General features: G+C 39.2%; 1 protein-coding gene, 1 long non-coding RNA gene and 1 gene segment (V, D, J or C); 1 reads left to right on the forward strand and 2 right to left on the reverse strand.

Moving 5' to 3' along the window:
• Positions 1 to 24297, reverse strand: part of LOC109378000 (uncharacterized) — a 50620-nt gene that overhangs the window by 15449 nt on the left and 10874 nt on the right. The window lies entirely within an intron of this gene.
• Positions 2580 to 3461, forward strand: LOC109377999 (Ig lambda-2 chain V region-like). The segment is given in 2 exon segments: positions 2580 to 2819; positions 2914 to 3461. Coding segments are annotated over 2 exon segments (459 nt in total).
• On the reverse strand, positions 14749 to 16711 carry ZNF280B (zinc finger protein 280B). Its single transcript, XM_019634464.1, has one exon. The coding sequence runs from the start codon at positions 16447 to 16449 to the stop codon at positions 14824 to 14826; it is 1626 nt and encodes a 541-aa protein (XP_019490009.1). The 5' UTR covers positions 16450 to 16711; the 3' UTR covers positions 14749 to 14823.

Consider the following 24297-nt stretch of genomic DNA (forward strand, 5'->3'; position numbering starts at 1 on the left):
CACTGTGCTGTCATTATGGGCCAGGACACTTGTGGCTACCCCAGCACTGGGGTGGGGGAAATCAAGGTCAATTGAAAAGCTTGAGAGCAGAGCAAAGTCAGGTTTCTGTGTTGGTGTGAAGGAAGGCGAGTCCAGCCCCTCCCTTATCCACCTCCCTCTGCCTACCCCACACCTTCCTCCCCAAGGCAGGTTCCCCAGGTGGAGGTGTCTCTGCTGTTCAAATGGCTTGAGGAGGCCACACCATCCCAAAGACTCCAAGACCCTCTCCTGAAATTCTCTGATTTGGTTTGTAGAATTAGCTATGTGGACCCTGCTCCTTAACCCACTCACTGACTTGTCTCCCTGTTGTACCAAAAGCAATCTGTGTGCAAGATGGAGCACAGGAATCTGGGGTTCAGAGAAGCAAGGATTCATGTGGTGACCCACACCATTGAGGTATCCTCAAGACTAGTGTCAAAAACAATTCTCCGACCCCCCCTCTCTGTCTCTTTCTCTCTGAGTGTGAGTGTGTGAGTGTGTGTTTAGCAATTGTCTGTTCAAATGCAGATGATTTGGGATTAGAGAGATTTCTGGAACATAATCCTAAACAGAATATTACATAGAACTATGGAAAGGTAATTCTGAGATGCTCAGAAAAGCATGTTAGACATACTTAGAATCTGTTTGGTTGGTATTAAATTCTAATGCTACTATAAAATAATCATTGCCATTGACTGAGCACTTATAATATGCTAATAAAATGTATTCATATATTAATATGCATCTTCTATTTAATTTTCATTGCAACACTTGATAGGTACTATTCTTAATCCCATTTTACAGGTGGAAAAACAGAAGCCATTTTTGTAAAGATAGAGCTAGTCCTGTCCCCATAATGAACCCCTATGGTATGACTCTCTGCAGTAACTGGAGGACCACCTCGAATTATAATGGACATCAGGGATGGACAACAGACATTCAAAAGGCCATTCCTTGCATATTTCATTCCTTTTGCAGTTACCCCGATACATCACAGCACTCCTCCCTAATCTCTCCAGATTTGGCCTCACGGTTCTCAACCCAGTGCTTCAGCAAGAACCTGAAATTTTTATTTGTAATTGTCCCAAATGAGCAAGTCTGTTTTCTTTTAAAGAATAAGCATTTAGGTTTTAAGCAGACTACTGTGGGACATCTCCTATGGGATCAAAGTGCCACCAAGGCTTTAAAATCCGTGGATTTTCACAACATGCTCAGGATTCCAAAAGCAAGAGAAATGAAGTGTCTGGGAACTTGGCAAAAAGAGAACTGGGGAGTCTGGAACAGGAGAGGAAATCAGGTGTCCAAAATAAAAGGAAGAAGTAAAACTACATTTCTAGATGACATAATCATATACATACAAAATCCCAAAGAAACTACACACAAAAAAATATTAGAGCAAATAATTTCAGCAAAGTTGCAGGATACAAAATCAACATGTAAAAATCAGTAGTAATTCTATACATAAGCAATAAATAATCAAAACAATTGTTTTAAGTTCCATTTACAGTAACATAAAAAAGGATAAAATACTCAGGGAATAAATTTAGCCAATAAAGTGCAAGATTTGTACACTGAAAACTACAAAGCATTGATGAAAGTAATTAAAGAAGACCTAAATAAATAGAAAGGCATGCCCTGTTCATGGATTAGAAGACATAGTATAGTTAAGATTGCAATACTACCCAAAGTGATCTACAGATTCAATACAATATTTATCAAAATTCCCATGGTCATTTTGCAAAACAAATAATAATAATTTCTAAATTTATATGGAATTGCAAGGGACCCAGAATAGCCAAAACAATCTTGGCTAAACAATAGCCAAAATAAAAATAGGAGGTCTCACAATTCCTAATTTCAAAACTTACTACCAAGATACAAAAATCAAAATAGTGTAGCACTGACATCAGGATAAACAGAGAGAACAATGGAATAATACCGAGAGTCCAGAAATAAACCCACACATCTTTGGTTAATTGATTTTCCACAAGGTTGACAAAAACTCACAATGTGGAAAGAATGAACTCTTCAATAAATGGTACTGGGACAACTGGCTGTCCACATGTAAAAAAATTAAATTGGACCTTAACTTACATATTAACACCAAATGGATCAAAGAATAAATATAAGAGCTAAAAATACAAAACCTTTAGAAGAAAACATAGGATAAATTTATATTTGACTTAGACTTGACAATAGTTTCTTAAGTATGATTCCAAAATTACAACAACAAAAAGTAAAGAAAAAAAGATCCACTAAATTAACTTCATCAAAATTTAAATGTATGTGCATCAAAGGACGCTGTAAAAAAGAGTGATAAGTCACAAAATGGAAGAAAATATTTGCAAATCATATATCTGATATGGGTCTAGGATCCAGAATACATAAAAACTCTTACAACTAAAATCTCCAGACCAGAGAGGGAAGAGGTATTGCACACATGGAAAGCCCTGCAGGAGTGCATGTGTCCATCAGTGATATTCTCACTACGGACACTGGAGGAAGCTGTGCTCCAGCACTTGGGAGAGCAAGCTCAGCTGTGAAAAGCTCCTCTAGGCCTGGGTCCCACTAACACATGGTTACTGACATGGAACAGCTCAGTAGCTGTGACCTGGCAACACTGCTGAGTACCCCTGGGGAGGAGCTTATTTGCATGGCAGCCCCACCCCCACAGGTGGTGGGAGTTATAAGGACAGCTGTGCAGGCTGACTGTGCTGAGGGGTCTTGAGAAGCACAGCACTGGGGCGTCTACACCATGGCCTGGGTTCCTCTGCTGCTCACACTTCTGGCTCACTGCACAGGTTGGGGTACTCTCTGGGCTGGGGTGGGAGAGGACACACTGCACTTTCATGCCTCTGTCCCTCTGCTGACCTTTGGTCTCTCACCTGTTTTCAGGGACCACTTCCCAGGCCACGGTGACTCAGGAAGCTTCACTGTCCACATCTCCTGGAGGGACAGTCACCCTCACCTGTGGATCCAGTACTGGAACCGTCACCTCCAGTAACTATGCCAGCTGGATCCAACAGAACCCCTACCAGGTACCACGGGGTTTAATAGGTGGTACCAACAACCGGGTTCCAGGGGTCCCTGCCCGATTCTCAGGCTCCCTGCTTGAAGACAAGGACGCCCTCACCATCACAGGGGCCCAGCCCAAAGATGAGGCCGAGTATTACTGTGCTCTGTGGTACAGCAACCATTTCCACAGTGACAGATGCAGGTGGGGAAGTGAGACAAAAAACCCCGGCTCAGTGCACCCTCTGCCCCTGAGTCTTTCATTTTGTATGTGCAAAGCTGAAGACAAGGCCTAGGAAAGGTGTTCTGCATGTGAGAGGGATATGAATTTGGGGAGACCAGAGGGCAGGCTGTGGTAAACAACCACAGAGAAAGCCCCCAATGACCCTACCTCCTGGAGTCCATGCCATTGTGTGATCTCCTCCATTGAGTATGGGCTGTACTGAGTGAAGGGGTGGTGAGTTTGAGGATTTCAGGGTGATCGAGGAAAAGGGCAAAAAGTATTGTTATGAGATGGCAGTAACACAGAGACAGCTTTATTTGGGCGGCTCTTAGAAAGGTTAGTAAGAGGGGAACTCCCTTACAGGTGTAAACCTTCAGAAACAGTGGTGCAAGTCCAACAGCCAGAAGAAGGTAAAGAACTGCCGGGTAGGAAGGGAATCGGTGAAGGGCTGATGCCCTTCCTAGAAGCCCTTCAGCAGCACAGCCAGGAGTCCCTGGGTCACACAGCTACAAAGGGCAGCAACAGTTTGGGGTCTATCAGAGCCCAAGGATTTTTTCATCTATGGCTAGCAGATATTGAGTGCAGTTTCATGAGGTATGCAAAGAACGCAGGCTCGAAACGGCTAAATGTGTTTATTTGGTCTATATTTAAAGCAATTGGATTTGTAAAAATTTGATTTTGGTGCACCCAGGCGTAATAAGTTAATGGCCATAGCCTGCCGCCCAAAAGTAAACAACATAGGGGTCAAGATACAGAGACATCCTTAACCCATTTATATAACAACTAGGTTCTAACAAGTAGGACACAGAAGAGATAGGGCGTCACCTCTGATACTGGGTTATAAAGAGGAATGACTTATCTTGGTTGCTTTCTCTTGGATTGCTTGTTGGGGGCAGGAGGGGGACAAGATACCCTGCCTAACATCACCCTATGGAGAAGCCCACCTGGTGAGGAACCAAGGCCAGCCTATAGCCATGTAAGGAAACAGACCCTACGGCTCCAGCCAAGCCACCCATGTACGTGGCGCCTTACTGACAGCTCACCTACAACTAAACACTAAGCAATTCAGCAAGCTCCCAGTGCTTTTTGGTTCCACTCCCAGTGCCCAGCCCACAGCATCCTCACTCCATAGGTATCACTTATTATTTTAGGTCCAGGTTGATATGAATATGCTTTTTAATTCTTCCTTTCTTCCCTCCCTTCTTGCATTCCTCTCTCTCCCCCTTTTCACCTTCATCCCTTTTTACTTTTTGCCCTTCTTTCTGTAAGATTATAAATCTATAGGTTAATTCCTTATTCTTAATTTCCATCTCTCTTGTACTTCATTTATTGATCCAGTTCAACAAGTATAACTATTAGTTAGGCCATGTTCTAGGTGCTGAGGGTACAGACAAATGACCTCACAGAGAGTATGTGCTAAGAGGGAGAAGTGGACCAGAAAGACAAATTGTGTATTATAGGAAAAGGTGGTAAATTCTGTGAATAAAAATAAAGCAGAGAATAGGAACAAAGAATGACCTAGGGATACAATTTTAAATAATCTGGTCAGTAGATCACACTAAGATGATGCTTCTGCAAAAATCTGAGGAGGTAGGGGAGCAAACAGTACATCTTTTGATGCAATGAATTCTGTCAATAGTTTGCCATTATTCTTACTTATATCTTTGACAACATCATATTTATTTTAAATCTTGATGCTCTATTTCATTAATTCTGATTCATGTTGTTAAGATGTTGAGTTGCCTCTCTTTGTATAGTGTGTATTCCTATAGGTGTCTGATTACTTTTATGGCCATTCCAAAGGGTTATCAGCTATTCAGATTTTAAAAGGTACAAAGAGAAGGCACTAAAGCCCAAGACTTAGCCTGTGCTGCTCCTGGTGAATTTAAGTAGGAAGGAGCCATCTGCCCAGGTTTTATACTCATAGTGCTGTAGGGTCCACCCTCTTCTGTTGCTTTGCCCATCTAGGTGACTATAGGCCCCATCCCCTATCTTCTCTTATCTCCTGAGATTGAGTTTTCACAACTACAGGGGGATGAGGAGTGAAGGAAGCAATACTCAAAAGCTGCCTGCTGTGCTGTTGATCTCTGATGCCCTATTGTTAGGCTGCAAATTCAGTTTGGCCTGAGCTGGGAAGGTTTTGTTTTGTTCTGGTTTTTAATCTTTCAATGGTGAAAGTGTACGTGGCAATCCAGCCAGGAGTGCTCACCAAGAATGATCCACAGTGGGGCCAGAGGAATCCTGACCAAGTTCCAAGGACATTGATATATCACACAAAAACAGACACTCATGGACTCCTGCTCACTTCTCAGGCTCCCTCCTCAGGGTAAAGCTGCTCTCATCCTCTTAGGGGAACAGCCTGAGGACCAGGCTGAGTACTACTATTGCTGGCAATATCCTGGTGCTTGGCACAGTGAGACCCAGATGAGAAACAAAGTCATGAACCTGCCTGGGTCTACCTATAATCACCTGAATTCAGTATCAAATGGATAGACATTTTAGCTCTTAAGGAAATCTAAATGTTGGCTGCTCATGGGGGGGGGGGAGTCCAGGGAAGGAGGCTAAAATGATTTCAGTGAGTATTTTGGAAGAAAGTAGGATGGTCTAGGAAAAACAGAATCCAAATATTTTGCCAATCCAGGGAACAATAGAAGCTGCACTAGATAAAGAATTTATGATCGAATCGTTTTTCCCAAAAAGCATCTCTTGAAGATGTACTTCTGACTGCTAGTAGCAAACAAAAAAAGCTCCTCGTTTTATATAAGTTTTCAAAACAATGCAAGTTCACTACATAAAATCTGGAAGTGTTTTCTTAAGGAGTGCTTTTCCCTACTCTGTAAAGACCACAATAGTTCAAAAGTTGTATTATTATAGAAGTTACTATTTTAGTATTTTTTCTTTATATAGTTTCTCCATAGTTCAGATCACAATGTATACACAAATTTGTATCCTGCTAGTTTTACTGCATATTACTGCCATCTCTCTTTAAATTATATATATAAATATATATGTACGCATAAAGCAGTTATTCAATGGAAGTACCAAAGTGTTCAATTTTTAAACATTTAAATTATTTCCGCTTTCTATAAACACAAACTAAAACCATGAATTTACTTGTATGCTTAATTTTTGCATACATAAACATTCATTCTGTGAATTTTTGTTGAATTTGTAAAAGATACCTATGAAAGAATGTGACCTAATTGCTTTTTTATTCATATTTTGAAATAACTTCCAGAAAGGTTTATACCAATTGACACTCTTTTCATCACACTCTCATTGGCGCAGACATAATTTCTACAACATTCATCAATAAGATACCAGTTTTAATTTCCATTTCTATGTTTGCTATTGAAATTGAGTATTTTACATTTATTTAACTAGCTATAATTTTTCTTTACAATTTTATAATACTACATTTGAATTTTAGTCTCTAGAAACACTTCAGAAAATATTTTAATTATTCCTTTCATAATTTCAGGCAATGATTTTGCCAGTTTATATGCCATAAATTACCATAAAATGTTACATTGTCCAAAAAAAAGGTGCAGAAAATTGTGTATAATATAAATCGGTTATCTAAAAAAAAAAACAGAATGAAAATAATAAATTATCTAGAAGGCTAAAAAAAGAGTCTGAGTTGTTATACTTTTTGATGATTGAAAAATATTATGTATTCAGTTTTTAAATTTATGTACTTACTTACTTCTAAAAAAATCTCATCTCAAACTGATCAGTGTCAGCCACAATGGCAAACTGAGAGTGGGGTGGTAACACCATGACCATTAACTCGGTTTTACCCGAATTCCTTGAAGAATGTCATAAAAATTTCTAATGTTGCATTCTCCCTGTGGTACCCTCCAAAATGGCCCTCAATGGTTCCCCACCTCCTGGTATTCCTGTCTATATATGGTCCACTTCCATATTATATCAAGGTTGGTCTGTGTGAACAATAATATACAACAGAAGTGATGGTATTTCACCTCCGAGGCTAAGTTGCAGCTTCTTCCTTGCTCTCTCAGGGATCACTCACTCTGCCAGAAGCCAGCTAACATATCACAAGGAGCATGTGACAAGGAACCGAGAACTCCTGCCAACAGCCAATCAAATTTAAAGTTGATTATCTTAGTCCATTCAAGCTGCTCTAACAAAATACCACAGAATGGGTAGCTTATAAACAACAGAAATTTATTGCCCAAAATTCTGGAGTCTAGTAGTCCAAGATCAAGGTGCCAGCATGGTCAGGTAAGGGCCTTCTTCCAGGTCACAGACTTCTCTTGTACCCTTCACATGGCAAAAGGGGCAAGGGAGCTCTGTGGGATCGATTTTATAAGACCACTAATCTCACTCATGAGGTTTCACCCCCATGACCTAATCACTTCCCACAGACCACACCTACTAATACCATCAGATTTGGGGGTTAGGATTTCAACATGAATTGGAGGGAGGGGGCGGGGACACAAATATTCAGACCATAGCACTAACCCTCAGCCCGTCAAGCCTTCAGATGATTGTAACTCCAGCCAACATCTTAACCACAACCTCATGAAAGCAGCAGAGCCAGAAACACTGAGCTAGGCCAATTCCAAATGCCTGACTCTTGGGAATTGTAAGATAAATAAATGGGTTGTTTTTTTTTTGTTTTTTAATTAAAGTTTATTGGGGTAACAACTATTAGTAAAGTTACATAGGTTTCAGGTGTACAGTTCTGTAATACATTATCTATGTATCACATTGTGTGTTCACCACCCAGAGTCAGTTCTCCTTCCATCACCATATATTTGATCCCTTTTATCCTGTTGTCTTAAACTGATAAGTTTGGGGTAATATTTTATACCGCAATAGATAACTAATACAGATTTGGTACCTGGAAGGGAGTGCTGCTATAACAAATAATGTACCTAAATTATGGAAGTGGTTTTAGAACTGGGCAATGCTGAAAAGCTGGAAGGACTTTGAGGAGAACGTTAGTACAAGCCTTAGTTTAAAAAAGTACAACAACTGGGCCAGCCGAGTGGCGTGTTGGTTAAGAGCTGGCTTGGGACGCCAGAGGGCCCCGGTTCGGATCCCACATATGAGGGCCAGTGACACTGCCCTCTACAGCTAAGATGCTGAACAATAGCTCGCCCTGGACCTGGGCTGCCGTGAGTTCCCGGCAACAGTGTAGGCTGCAGCCCCTGCTGCAGCGGGCTACCATGTGTAGCCAGCAGCCAGCGTGAGCGGCCAGCAGCCGCAGTGAGCGGCCGTCCAGAAGCCGGCGACTGATGTGCCTCGCCTGGGAAGAGCGTAATGATGGTGCCAACTTGGGCCAGTGAAGCAACGTCCTCCACAACTAGACTGAAGAAAAAAGAACAGCAACTTGTCTGTTCCCCTTTCCCCAGTTCCCCAGCACTGTTCCCATTCCCCAATTCCCCAATAAAAATCTTAAAAAAAAAAAAGAACAACAAAAACTGGACTTTGAGATGGCTCCTGTGTGGCTTAAAAGAAAGTATGGAACATCTTATTCAAAAATCAAGGGAGAAGTTATGTAGTGGCAGAAAGTTTAGTAACAGTATCACCAGCAGTTAGATGAAAGCAGAAATACACTTAACCAACTGAAAGAAAATGTACCTAAATGAGTCACCTTCAAAGATGGAGATTAATTACCCTCCCTCAATGAATAGACTATTGTGGAAATGACACAGTGAAACTTCTAGGTATTTAAACGCTTTGCAGATTATTTGCTTACTATGTTGGATCACTAGCTGTAAAAGCCAGCTAGTCATGTCTTGAGAACACTCAAGGAGCCCAGCAGAGGCACACATGGCAGAACTGAGGCTTTCTCCCAGCAGCCAGCAAGGAACTAGTTTCCTCTCATTAGCCATGTGAGTGAGCCGTCTTGGAAGCAAATCCTGAGCCCCAGTCAAGCCTTCAGATAACTGCAACCTCATGAAACCCTGATCGAGAAAAACCCTGCTAAATTGCTCCTGGATTACCAGTTCTCAGAAACAGTGTGAGATGTTTTTTTAAGCTGCTAGTTCTGTATTAATTTGTTATACAGCAATAGATAATACACTCCGAATTTTGAGCTCTGTCTTTAGTCCACTGGCTCTTCCTGTTTGAGCCAGTTTTAGCAATAATCCTGCCAGGTCAGTTTAGGGAAAATCCTCATCCTTGATAGCTGATCAAATTTCTTATCCCCTACCCTTGATATCGTATCACCTTGGCCTGTCTTCAGCCAAAATCCTGTCAAATTGATTGAGCCAGAATCTACCTTACTCCTGTTTCCTCTTAGTCATTTCCCATCCACTGACAAGCACCCTGTTCCTTGGCTATAAATCCCCATTTTGCCCTTGCTGGAGTCAGAGTTAAGCTCAATATCTCTCCATACTACAAAACCCCATTGTAGTCCACCCCTGAATAAAGTTTTCCATACCATCTTTAACAAGTGTGAAGAATAATTATCTTTAACATTTCTAAATTTTGTTACTAGAACTCTCAATTTATTATTTTCATACCTTTACCTTTTATACTATATTCATTTTGAGGGGATAGATTTCTAGATTGAAACATTTCATATTTTACCATAAAAACAAAAAATATCCTTTTTTCAATAACTCATGTAGTAATTTGAAAAGGATGTGTATATAATTACACTTGTCAGTATCAACACACACACACCCTCAAAGATCCAAGGAAAACTTAATTCTCAGTAAAACTATAAATTAAGATTAAAACATTCAGCCTGCAAATTTTTAAATCTTCGAAATTAACTTACAAAATAAATGCATGGAGGGCTGGCCGAGTGGCGCATTGGTTAAGACCTGGCTTGGGATGCCAGAGGGCCCCGGTTCGGATCCCACATATGAGGGCCAGTGACGCTGCCCTCTGTGGCTAAGATGCTAAACAACAGCTCAACCTGGAGCTGGGCTGCTGTGAGTCATCAGCAACGGCAGGTGGGTTGCCATGGGCTACCGCATGTAGCCAGCAGCCAGCGTGAGCAGCCAAAAGCCGCTGTGCCGTCCAGAAGCCAGTGACTGATCTGCCTCACCTGGGAAGAGCGCAATGATGGTGCCAACTTGGGCCAGTGAAGCAATGTCCTCCACAACTAAAGAACAAAAAAGGATAGCAACTTGTCTGTTCCCCTTCCCCCAATTCCCCAATAAAAATCTTTAAAAAAAAAATGCATGGAGAATTAAAACTTGGAATTCAGACAAAACTGTACATAAAGGCAGGCAGTCTTAAATCCTTTAATACAGAAAAAAATAGCTTTTAAAATAAAAGGCAATCAATCCTAAATAAAGAAATAGGTAAACAATGAAACAAGACAAAAATAGAGCATAACAAAACAAAACTAGTTGGGATTATAAATCAAGGGTTGCTTCTTGAAATTAATAAGCCAGAAACATTGATGAAACTGTTAGGTAGAAGTTAGAAAATGTTGAAGGAGGAGGAGGAGTGGGAGGGGGTCCACAGTGCCTACTGAAAAAAAGCTCATAAATAGCTTTGATTAACTGCCTCCAGACCCATATCTGCTTTTACAACAACAGATGATGAGAGGTGGTCTGGAACAAGATAAGGATCTGAGTCAACAGAAGACCTCCACTCATCTATGGAGGTCTCACCCTCCCATGGAAGAGCATGCACCACTTTTCCTGCCAAATCAATATGTAACACCCAGCAAACTATAAGTCCTTCGGACTTATTCTCTCTCTCTCTCTCTCTCTATTCTCTCTCTCTACTTATTCTCTCTCTCTCTCNCTGGAACAAGATAAGGATCTGAGTCAACAGAAGACCTCCACTCATCTATGGAGGTCTCACCCTCCCATGGAAGAGCATGCACCACTTTTCCTGCCTCTTGACTTATTCTCTCCCTCTCTCTCTCTCTCTCTCTTGACTCTCTCTCTCTCTCTCTCTCTCTCTCTCTCTCTCTCTCTCTCGACTTATTCTCTCTCTCTACTTATTCTCTCTCTCTCTCCCCCCCCCCACCACCTCAGCTAGGCCCATTCTCTTCCCTGAGAATGTATCACTAATAAACCTTGTTTACATACTAATCAGCTTGCTGACCTTTGACTCTTCCGTAGGCAAGAGAACACAGGCTCCCGTAACAAAACTGTGTCAAATCTAACGAGGAGAAAAGGAAATACATTTCAATATTAGAAATGAGAAAGGGAATGAGATTCTGAGTAGAGAGGTTAATACTCAACCCCAAGTGGAACTATTTTTGCTTCAGGAAAGGAAGGTTTCGAAAAGAAAAGGTGTGAATCCAGCCAAGAAAAGCCTTGGGTTAGTAAAGAGAAAGTAAATGATTGTCTCAATAGATGTTGTAAACTATCCTTTAAAACTAAATAACAATTTTAATCTCCTAAAGATACAAATTCATTATGCAATATACTCATTATGTTTAATGGTAAAACATTTCTCATTAAAACCAAGAACAAGAAAGCCCATTTTCATATTATCATTTAGAACTTCTGGCCAATGCAATAAGATCAGAAATAAACACAACTGGAGGAAGGCAAAAAGTTTACATTAGTGGTACTACAAAAATTTTTAATAAAACTATAAATATACCGTGATATTGGTAAAAAGACAAACAACAAAAACATTTTTTCAAAAAAAATTTATTACTATAATTGCTATTCTACTTACAACTTTGGCAACATTAATAAAATAATAAATTTTATCTGAAAGAACAAGTAAAATAGAGAAATCCACAAAGGGTAATAACAAAATTGTAATCTTGACAGATATTCAATATTATTTGTAAACAAAGTGACACTACCTTTAAAAAATATATAGGTATCAATAGCAAAACAGAGAAAGCTCCTGAAGGAACTCAACTCACTATATTAATTTTCTTTTGGTTGCAGGCACAGAAATGGACTCAAGCTAACTCAATTCTAAGAGAGAAGCAAAGTCTTTGGTGATTATCTCTTTCCAGCTTTTTGTGAAAGCCTAGAAAATGTAACTAGATCAGAAAGGGAATAAAAGAGGGGGGAGACATATAAAGTGCCTTTAAGGAGGAGGAGAAAGGGAGTGGATTTCACTGTGAGTGTCATTTTAAGAACACTGGTGAAGCTCAAAGACCCAAAGAAAGTGTCAATTAATTGAGGTAGCAAGCCATGCAGGTCTACGGGAAGAGCATTCTAATACAGAGAACAGCAGTTGTAAAGTCTTTGGATCAGGAAGAAATGCGATTTGCTTGAGGAAAAGCAAGGCCAGTGTATTAAAAACAGTGCATCAATGGGGGGAAATGGTAGAGTAGCATGGCAAAGAATGAAAAAGCGAGAGGAGGTAGACAGGGGCCATATCACTGAAACCGTGGCAATAAATAACAATCTGCACTCCTGACGAGCACACTTCAGCAAAACAGCAAGCATCAGTAACAGTGTTGATCAAACGAAGCAACCACAAAAACATAAAAACATAGAAATAAAACATTTCGTATTTTTACCACAGAAACAGAATAGGGGAGGAAAGTATGCAAAAGTCTGAAGATCTACTTATACAGACACTTCCACCTGAGATCAAAACAAGTGAAACACACACACACACACACTCTATACCTAAAGAAGGAGTTCAGTTTGAAATTTTAGCAAAGTGCCTTGGCCCAAGCAAACTAACTGAAAAGGCCTAGTAAAATGTTCCAAGTGCAAATCAATCAGTCACACACTGAGCAAATAAATACTGCAGAATCTACACTGAGGAAATTATCTAAAACATGGACAATATACTCACAACTACTTTTATCTGTAGTCCTTCCTCCCTAATTCTAAGAGGGATGCTACATCCCTGATGATTATCATTTCCCAGCTTTTTGTGAAAGCTTAAGGAATTTAACTACAACAGATTGAGAAAGGAACAAAGGAGTAGGGAGAGATAAGGTGCCTTTGAGGAGGAGGAGAAAGCAAGAGGGAAAAGGAGAGATTTCTCCTGGCTTAGGTCTATAGCCAGGATCCCAGAGTCCTTGAGTAATACACAGAGGCTGCTAGGTACCTGGGTCAGAAGTGGAAGAAGGATGGCACCAGAACATTCCGAAGGAGACCCAACCCTGGGAACCCACAGAAGCAGCCAAGGCTGCTAATGTTCAGAAACCAATAATACTCAGAGGGTACTCCACAGTTCTGTGAAAGAGCCCTTAGAGATGACAAGGGGAAAGCGTTCTCCCATAATATAGTCACATATTAAATAGGTGGATAGATTAGATGAAGGACTGCAACTCTAAGACCTAACTAATACTTACTGAAATAAAAGGGACATTTCTTGCACATTGGACTGTGTCAAGTAAGACCCAAATAGTATTAATTTTATAAAATGGGAAATTGCACACACACACAAGAGAATAACTGTTCACTATAACACATTCAATGTCCAAGGCAAGATACAAAATTGCAAACTTCACATATTCAATTAGGGTAAGATACATGTACACAGAAAAATGTTAAGGAAAAGCCCTATAATGGGCTTAATTCACCCTGGGCTATCTTTATCCACTGTATCTACTGTTCTTGGACAATCCTCATTCTAGCTTAACACTTAAGAGAACTAAATTTAACTCAGTCCATGAACTGGACAGATACAATTTGTTTGGCCCTTTTCAGTTAAAATAATGCGTCCAGTACAATTCAAACTAAGGATGTCAGTTTCTTTTCCTTGGGAAACTACTTCCTTAACTGCTGTGGCTTCCCAGGACAGGGCTAGTTCATTCTGACTAAAAGCAAGCCAGAAAGGAGGGAACAAATCGAATCCCCCCGTGGACCACTAAACAGGAGGTCCACTGGCACCAGGCCCCATTCTATTAATATTAACTACCTCTGCTTCTCCAGTTGAAGCCAATGACACACTGTGGTTGTTTGATGTTTGCAAGGAACCTTCACCAAACAGGCATATTTACTAATGGTTTTTGCTTCCTTGGGTATTCTTGGACTAGGTAATGACACTCTGACACTGTTCCTTCAGCCCTGGCTTCAAGACTGAAGGGAATGTGTGCCTCTCAACTGGGATAAAGAGCCACTGCTCTCCACTGACTAACCTCCCACTTTCTGGTCCCATTCATGCCACAGCTTCTCTCTCAACTTCACACCCAGGCTTTCGGAGCCAGGTCATTTTAGGACAGCACAATAGAGGCACTTCAGGGGGTTCAGCGGCAACCACCACCAAGCCATAATCAAGTTATTCCAGTTTGACTAGAGTTAATACTGAAATCTTCAAGGCATGGAAAAAGTAGAAAATAAAATTAAGTACTTAAGAAATTCTACAGATTCTATATACAGAAAGAAGAGCTTTTACACTTATTTAGTAACATGAATAAATAACAAAATAATAAGTTTTCAACTTTTTTTCACATACATGTACACAAAGCACCTTTTGTGTGTTAAGCCAGAATGAAACCAGATAATATATTTTTAAATAACATCTCAAAATTCAGACCAAACAATACTGTATTTCGTTAATTTAAAAAAAAAAACCTCATAAATGATCAACTGGTGTCACTATTTTTTAAGCTATTAAAATGTGTGGTTTGTATGTTTTCTTTCTATGGGGTGTTTTACTTTGATTGAAATATTTTAGATTTACTAAAACTAGAATTAACGGGGTTTTTTTGAAACTCTACTTTTAGGCTTGGGGGCTGGTGGTGGCTCAGAATCAGATGTGCTCACAGCAATGGATGCTACTTCCACTGACCCTGGTTGAGGTGGTCCCAGTGACACCTGAATAACAACTTTTGTTTCAGGAGGCAATCCTTCCAGTTGCTTAGGCTTCTTAAACATTTGATGACACTGGGTCTTGTGCTCCATTTTCTCCTTGAAAGTTAAAAACTGCAGCCGGCACTTGGAACACTGGAAGACACTTTTGTTCCAATGGCTCCAGCAATGATTCATATAGGATTTTGCAGTTTTGAAAATTTTGAGACAAAATGGACAAAGCAAATTCTTTGTGTTTCCATGGCATGTTCTGAAATGTATTTCCACATCAGCAAAGGCAGACGATCTGTAATTGCAAACCTGGCACACATAGGGCATTTCCCCAGGCTTATGATTGTCCTTCATGTGCTGTAAGAGAACCTGCTCTGTTTCAAATGACAATTCACAAATTTTACAGACTGCAGAGGACTCCTGGGAAGTATGTACACTTTCAATGTGACATTGCAGCAGAAATGGAGTGGGAAAATGCCGGTGGCAGTGCTGGCAGATGGTGTGCATTTCCCGGCTTTCACACCCCTGTTTCTCAAGTTCCAAATGGTGCTTCATGTGGTTCATAAACTTGATATTTTTTAGAACTTTGAAGCAGTTGAGGCATTTAAAGACTGTGTGAGTCTTCTGTTCTGGCTGCCCATCTCCTTTATACTGTCCGTAGTAAAAGTCATGAAGTAACACAACCAGATTTCCTTTTTTGGGATCAACAATCTTGTTTTGACTTGCTAGACTCAAAAAGTCTATTTCTCTCAATCTATTTTCCCTAACAAGATTTATAGGCTTGAAATGGACACTGTCCTTTGGAAAAGCTGTTGGAAAAGGTGCTCCATTCTGAACAAGGCTTAATGAGGTATGAACACTATCTGAGGGTGTGCTTTGCTGAGTAGTTACTGTATGAAAAATACCTGAAGGAGAAGAAGGTGGAGAATGTCCTCCTGGGATTCCATCACTGAGTTTAGGCCTTTTGGTATTTACGTTGTTTACTTCTGAAATAGAAAGTCGCTTTGAAGTGCAAGGACTTTTATTCACACTTCCTAGGGAAAGTGCTGCTCCTATTGAATGCTGCAATGAACTTGTGAATGTAGTCAAAGGAGAATATAACTCAGAAGAACTATTAGGCACAACTTGTGGTGAACTACTTTTATAATCAGGTTTAGACAAAGGCTCAGTAATAATAGGACTTTCTGTAGATCGTGATTCAGGTTCAGAAACTGGCAAGACAGTCACTGCTTCTGATGTAGGTGTCACATGGCTGATGGGCTGCAATTTGTGAGCAGTAGCTTTTCTGAGGTGATCATACTTTATTCTCCTTAAACGTGAACCCGGGGTAACTCTGTTCAAAATGTTTGAAACAACTGGTTTAGGTTCTGAAGTCACCCCAACAAAGATCAGGTCAGCATCTACATTTACATGTTCCACCCCAACAAAGATCAGCTCAGCATCTTCTTCATCTACTTGTTTGGTTTCTTTTATGCTCTTCTGTGGTTCTGGCTCTTGTTGTTCCTTACATGGTTCCATTTTCCAATTTTTTTTTTTATTCTTGAAAGGTGTGGCCTCAAGTCTCAGTGCTTCCTTTATATAAACTGCCACCTGAATACAAACACACTACACATCAGTAAGTACAGAAAAAAATGTTATCTCATTTAATTCTCTCCAAAACTCTAGGCAGTTATCAACATCTTTATTTTACAGATAAGGGCACTGAGACTCAAAGACGATAAATGACAACTTAAACTATCATTACAAATCTATGTGACTCTAGAATCATAGCTTTGTCCTATGCTAATTATAATCTTTTCTATTAAAAAAAAAAGAAACAAAAGAAAAAAAAATCCAACAACTAATCAGTAGGTAAAGTCATATGTAGAGGACAAGGATTCTTTGTTTATTATTATTTTTTTAATAAAGGTACCATTGTACAGTGTTCAGAAACATGGGCTTTGGAGTCAGAGATTAAGCTGGAACTCTAAGTTGGCCACACAGCAGCTGTATCTTCTTTGGCTGGTTTACTGTTTTTAAATGTGTTTCTATATCGTGAAGGCAAAAATTCTTATTTCTTAGATTTAAGGTAACAGCTCTTTTTAAAAAGCACCAACTATTCAATGGCAGTTTGTTATGTAGTAGAATTGGAAGAATATTTATATTAAATGCATATATCTCAATTGATTCACACATACTAATTTCATAAATATTAACAGAGAAAAGTGTCAAATTCAAAGAACAGACTAAGAGTATCTACAAATATCAACACACAGTATAATTCAATGTCAAGTGCTTAGCACATGCCTAGCAAATTGGGAATGAACTCTCTTGATAATCTCATCCCAACTCAAGGTGCTAATTATAATCCATTCACTGATGTTTCCTAAATTTCTTCCTCCAGTCCTGACTTCCCCACTGAACTTTTAAGTCCAACAGTATTTCCTCCCTCATCCCACCTCAGTCTCTTCTCCACATGGCAAGCAAAGTGATTCTGTTAAAACAAATCAGATTATATCACTGCTCAGCTCAAAACCCTGTGTAATGACTTTGTTTAACTCAGTAAAGGGTCAAGTCCTTCTTATGCCTTTGAGACCACACATACTTCCAACCCTGCATACCACCCTGCAGTTATATCATCCTCCTCTCCCCATTCACTTTGCTCTAGCCACACTAACCTCCTTGCTATTTCTTAAACACACTACACACTTTACCTTGCTTAAGGCCCTTGTAATTTGCTGTCCCTCTAATATGAAAGCTCATCATCAGATACCTGTGTGACTGGCTCCTCACCACCTTCAGGACTCTGTTCCAAGTCTTCTCAGAAAAGTTCTCAAATTCTCCAACCAACTTGTAATTCACATTCCTGATATCTCTTCCCTTCTTTCACCTTCAAACATTTCTCACCATCTGAGGTAATATAAACTTTGTTTATCTTGATTCTTTTTTATTTCTATCCAGTAAAATGTAAACTCCAAAGGGCAGAGATTATCTTTTGTTGACTGCTTTATCCCCAGCACAGGAACTCAAATAATACAGAATTCGTTAAATGAATTAATGAATAGTAACTCTCATTATTGAGAACCTTCATTTGTAGAGCAGATTGTGCTCCATTAATTCTATGTTTTCTATGAATTTACTCTGAGAACCCAGTCCACACAGAAATTCAATGGGCCAGTAAAGAATTTAAAGCTGCTAGCTTGTTACAAACATTTTTCACTACAATCTATAGGTTAAAAGAAAAATTATATGGTGTTCCACTACACAAACACATATAAATAATAACTGCCTTTACTACATGGGATGCTTATTCTAATATTTTCTATTTCACTTTTCCTAAATTGACCACGATCCACAAATTCAATTATGACTCATCAGTGGGTACACTACTAATGGTATGAAAAACACTGGTTTTAGGCTAGCAAAAGTAGGAACATTAAACCACAATTCATAACTCAGCAACTTCTGAAAACAATGTCAGAATTCACTGTAACCCAGTGTGGATCCTTCATACCAGCAAAACCTAATCTATAAAAATTAAACTGGCATCTAATATGTGCCATGCACCTCTCACTAATTTAATTAGCTTATCAGTATATAATTTTGGAACATATAGATATCTAAACCTGAAAACATGTGTACCAAGTTGGAAGTGATTATAAAAAGAAATACAATATTAAGCATAATAAAAATTATTCTTTTCCCACTATTCCATAACTATATTTTGCTTGTCCAACACTGGTCCGACACCACCAAGCACTGAAAGTGCTGAATGCATAAAGAAAATGATAAATGCATGAAGCTTATAGTCTAATGTGTCATAGTGATTTACAACTTTAAAACTATGATCATGTAGATAATTAAGAGATATGCAATGCAAGAAAACATATGAGGCAGATCTGAAAACATTGCTCTTTGGAATAAACAAAAATGGCTTTTGTCTGTCTACATACACCTTCAATCATCTAACTCCAGGATGATGCCACATAGTTCAGTGTTTCTCAACCTAAGCACTATTCACAAAATGCACCAGATAATTCTTTGTTGTGGGGACTGTTGGGTGTATTTAGGACATTTAGCAGCATCCCTGGCCTCTACCCATTAATGCTAGTAGCAATCCCCTCGCTGTGGCATCAAAAATGTTCTATGGGAGAACTTCTTCCCTAATCTAACCTTCTTCTCAGGATCACTTCCACATTCCTACTAACTACCTTCTAGGTAATTCTACATGCATGCTCTAATATCCTCTCTAAAAAATTAATTCTAAATCAAAATCTCTACTATTTTTCCTGATATCATAAAAATCAGAACATAATTTGCCAAGTAATGTCACCGTCAGAATTATATGATGGACTTCTAAAGCCTAGAAAAGTTTATGATTTACCAGAAATTATATGTAGGGTTTAAAAACAGAGCTAGCACTAAAATGCATGACTCCTACATTCTAGTTCTATGTTCTTTCCAGTAGAACTCTAACTTAATGCATGTCCATTTCTGATGATGGTGCTATTAATTGCTTAGTCTCTAAGGATCAAAGAGCATCAGTGGGTTGATTTTTACTCTCCTACTTTATAAATCCTGTTCAAACGTCCCCTGGCTCCCATCAAATTAATCACAGAAACTCTTTATAAGTGATTCTAAATAACTTTTTAGAGCATTTGTCACTCTAACTATATTTCATTTCCATTCCTATTAAAGCACCTCCCCCAACTTCTAGGTTTAAGTCTACTGGTTACTTCATATTTGTACATCTGTAAAAGGCTCCAAATTGTTCTGTTCTATCTCTCTGGCCTTCAAATTATACAGCACATTACCACTAGATGAATCTTAAAACACCACTATAACTATATTCCTCATTTATTCCTAAATGTTAAACGATTCCTCCAATTCTAGAGAATACATTTTAGGTTATGCTATGGACTGAATTGCCCCCACCCACCTCTCAAATTCATGTGTTGAAGCCCTAACCCCCAATGTGATAGTATTTGGAGATGGGACCTGTAGGAGGCAATTAGGTTTAGATGAGGTCATGAGAGTGGGGCCCTCATGATAGGGTTAGTGCCCTTAAGAGATAAGGAGAGCTTGCTTCCTCTCTATCCTGCCCATGTGAGGACACGGGGGAGAAGGTGGCTGTCTGCAAGCCAGGAAAAGAGCCCTTGCTGGGAAACCAAATCAACAGATACTCTGATCTTGAACTTTCCAGCCTCTAAAGTTATGACAAACTCCTTCAGTTAAAAAAAAACAAAAAACAAAAAAACACAAAATAAACTGAGTTCCACTAACATTGCTGGACTTTCCCTCAACTCATCTTGGTTGGATTTCTAGCTATTATCTATACTAACTAACCTTTCATTCAACCAATAATTCAAGAGGAAAAGTTAAAAGTAGAGAAAGAATTAGACATAAAGCAAATAAATTAATGACTGAGTTCATTTATAACAAGCATGACATTAAAGCATGGGAATTTTTTTAACCACATCTCTAGTGTCCCTGTTTTCTACAATTTACCAGAATCTTGAGATATCAAAGTTGGGAGGTTGGAACTGCAAAGACTTACTAGATCTAAGGAGTCAGTCAACAAAAATCACTTCAAACCCTCCACTAAAGAAGTTGCCAAGGGCTGTGGGAGGAGCCATTAGAAAGTTTCATTCCAAAGACAGCTAATACTTCCGGTGGGTGATGACCAACCTCCCAGGTTATTCCTAAGCATTTAAACAATGGTTCTTTGTTTTAGTGGGTCTTTGTTATGGACACACACCAGCTTTGTTTCAGGCATCAGTCCTTCTTGAGTAACTTCCTGAGATTAGGCCACCAGGACTCCTCTGGTACCTATCCTCACCATCTTCCATTGCCCAATTTTTTTCACCCCCGCTACTGCTCCTCCAAATTCCTGTTCCAACCCCCTTATTCTCTCCCGACCCTGAGCATTTGTGTCCCTTCCCCGTCACTTTTCCTCTCCTCTCTTCCATTAACCCCACACATTTGCTGCCCTAAAATTTAATGCCAATTAAACACAGGTCCCTGGAGGAAATGGGAGCATCACAGGGTCCTTAAAACTGCAGTAAACATTTGCACTCCATAGTAGGGCAATAAGTAAAACAAAGATAATTTTTTCATAAATACTTTTTGACATTTTTTTTTTCCATAAATAAACTCAGAATGGTAGAAGTGTAAAAACAGGGTCTAATCTAGCCTGGGAGTCTAGGATGGGAATAAATATTAAACCAAAGTTGTTCTTTGTCAAAAGACATTACTATTTCTAAAGAATTGACTGAGAGGAAAGTCAAGGATTTATAGATCCTCACCAAACATTTTCACTCTTCACCTCTGTGACTTCTTCTCCCACTATCTAAGATTCATTCACTCTAATCCAGCCACAGTGGCTTCTTTGCTGCTTCTTAAACATTCCCTACAGAGTTTCTGCCTGAAACTCGTCTCCAGATATCCTCACGGTTAACATTTCTATCTCCTTCAAGTCCATGTGCAAACTTACTTCTCCATGAGACTTACTCTGCCCATCCTACCAAAAATTATAACATCCTATCTATCCAACATTCAATCCCATTACCCAGCTCTATTATAATTTTCCTGATTTCATAACACTACCTGCTATTTCACCAGAGAATGTATGTATTTATTATATTTACTATCTTTCTTCCTCCATCAAACTGTCAAGTTACTCCCATTGGAGAAGTTCCGTTTTGTTTTTAGTTTGTTTCTTGTTGTCAGTTTTGTTCACTGATTTCTCCCAAGTACCTAGAACAGTCCTGACACGCAATAAGTATTCAGATATTCATTAAAGAAAAATGATTATCTAAACGGAGTTAGAAATAAATTCAACACAGGAAAGTGGGCTGAAAGAATGGGTAAGCAATGTTCAAACCTGAAAAACAGCCAAATTTTCTTCATGTCTGGAAGCCACTGAAGTGTACTAGTATAGCAAATGTGAGAGCCCTGCAATCCTGAGAGAATAATAACCATGACCCGATTTCATCATGGAGACCTATAGTTTGGGGAAGACTTTTCTCAGAGTAGTACAGTTAATCCTACATGGATCTTCTCCCAGGCAAGGCAGAAATTCCGTTACCGGTATTTTCCCTTTTCCTTCCTTTCCTCCCAAGAGCAGCATCTGAGAAGATATCACACAAAGGAGATATAAGCAGAGTAGCAGTTCAATCTAAAAGTGGCCTGTTAGTTCAAAGACAAGTTCTTTCACTAAGACTAAAAGTTTGGAAAGGGTCTGGAAATACCAAGTGAGTGGTGAACGATTTAAAGAGGGGCAGTGGAGGACCAAAAAAAGGCAACTAAAGAAAACATGCCAATGTCAATTTGTTAAATGCCGGCAACAAGGTGAGTTCAGAGGAAATGGAGAGTAAAAAAAAAAACACAAAAATCCACTCCTTCATAAAAGCAAAGAGCAAAAGTCATCAAAATCAAGTTTTTCAGATCCTGGAAATTAGCCAAAACCTTCCAAAAATCAGAGGATTTGTGTGGAAAACAGTTTGGTAACGCCTCAAAAAGTTAAACATAGAATTCGCATATGACCCCACAAGTCCACTTCCAAGTATATACCCAAAAGAACTGAAAATTGTAAAAGAAGTACAGTAATACCTTGGTTTGGGTTCCAGAAACAAACTACTCGTATTACAAGACATCACTCATTTATCAAGTTAAAATGTATTAGAAATGTCTGCTCATCTTGTAGAACACTCACAAACCAAGTTACTTGCAATCCAAGGTTTTACTGTATATGTAATGTGATGCGTGTTTATAGCAGCACTATTCACAATAATCTAAAGGTGGAAATAATACAAATGTCCATCATAAATGAACGGATAAAACAAATTGTGATATATACATACAATGGAATTATTATTCAACCATAAAAGAAACAAAGTAGTAATGCATGCTACAACCTGGATAAACCCTGAAAACACACAAAGTGAAAGAAGCCAGACGAAAAAGGTCATATATTGTATGATCTCATATGTAGGAAATATCCACAATAGCTAAATCTATAGAATCTAAACACAGACTGGTGGTTGCCAGAGGATGCGAGAGGGGAAAGAGAGAAACCACTTAATAGACAAAAGTTTTATTTTGGAATGATGGAAATGTTTTGGGATTAGGCAGAGATGACAGATGTACAACATCATGAATACTCTAAATGACACTGAATTCTTCAATTTACAATGATTGGTTGATTTTATGCTACATAAATTTCACCTCACTATATTATTTTTTTTCAAGAAAGAGGAGATATTACTACCAACCACACAGAACTTTTTTTTAAATGTAAAGGGAATAAAATACTATGAACAATTCTATTCCAACAAATAGATAACCTAGATGAAATTAACAAATTCCTAGAAAGACACCAACTACCAAAATGAGTCAAGAAAAAATTATATATATATGAATAGTCCCACAATAAGCAAAGAGATTGAATTAGTAATCAAAAACTTTCCAAAAGAGAAACCCAAGATCAGACGGCTACCCTGGTGAATTCTATCAAAATAACAAAACAAATGGTAACACCAATCGTTCATCAACTCTTCCAAAAATTAGAAAAGAGAAAACTTCCCAGCTCATTCTATGAGACCAGTGCTATTCTGATACCAAAATTAGACAAACCACACACACACACACACGAAAACTATAGATCAGTCAGTATCTCCTGATATAGAGGCAAAAATCCTCAACAAAATATTAGCAAACAAAATCCAACAACATATAAAAAGGATAATAGGTCATGATCAAGTGGGATTTATGTTAGGATATGCAAAGCTAGTTCATTATACGAAAATCAACCAACATTATACCATTTTAATAAAGGACAAAAACAACCACATTTGCCTGAAGAAAAAACATTTGACAAAATCTAGCACCCTTTCATGATGGGAAAAAAACTTCAACAATGAGGAACACAAGGGAACCTTTTCAATCAGACACAGGGCATCTGTAAAAGACCCACAGCTACCATCATAGTTAATGGTGAAAGACTGAAAGCTTTTCTCCTAAGATGAGAAAAAAGACAAGGATTGTCCACTTCCACCACTTTGAATCAACAATATTTTGGATATTCTATAACCAGGGCAGTCAGGCAAGTAAAAAAGCACTCGGGGGCCGGCCGAGTGGCGCGATGGTTAAGAACTGGCTTGGGACACCAGAGGGCCGTGGTTCGGATCCCACATATGAAGGCCAGTGACACTGCCCTCCACAGCTAAGATGCTGAACAACAGCTCAACCTGGAGCTGGGCTGCCGTGAATCGCCGGCGACAGCGTAGGCTGCAGCCCCTGTGGCAGTGGATTGCCATGGGCTACTGTGTGTAGCCAGCAGCCAGCGTGAGCAGCTAGCAGCCGCAGTGAGCAGCCGTCCAGAAGCCG

Source organism: Hipposideros armiger, unplaced genomic scaffold (assembly GCF_001890085.2).
Source record: "Hipposideros armiger isolate ML-2016 unplaced genomic scaffold, ASM189008v1 scaffold_1686, whole genome shotgun sequence".
NCBI lineage: Eukaryota > Metazoa > Chordata > Mammalia > Chiroptera > Hipposideridae > Hipposideros > Hipposideros armiger.

Coding starts and splice junctions, on each gene's coding strand:
- ZNF280B (XM_019634464.1), bottom strand. CDS start 16,449: ATGGAACCATGTAAGGAACAACAAGAGCCAGAACCACAGAAGAGCATA.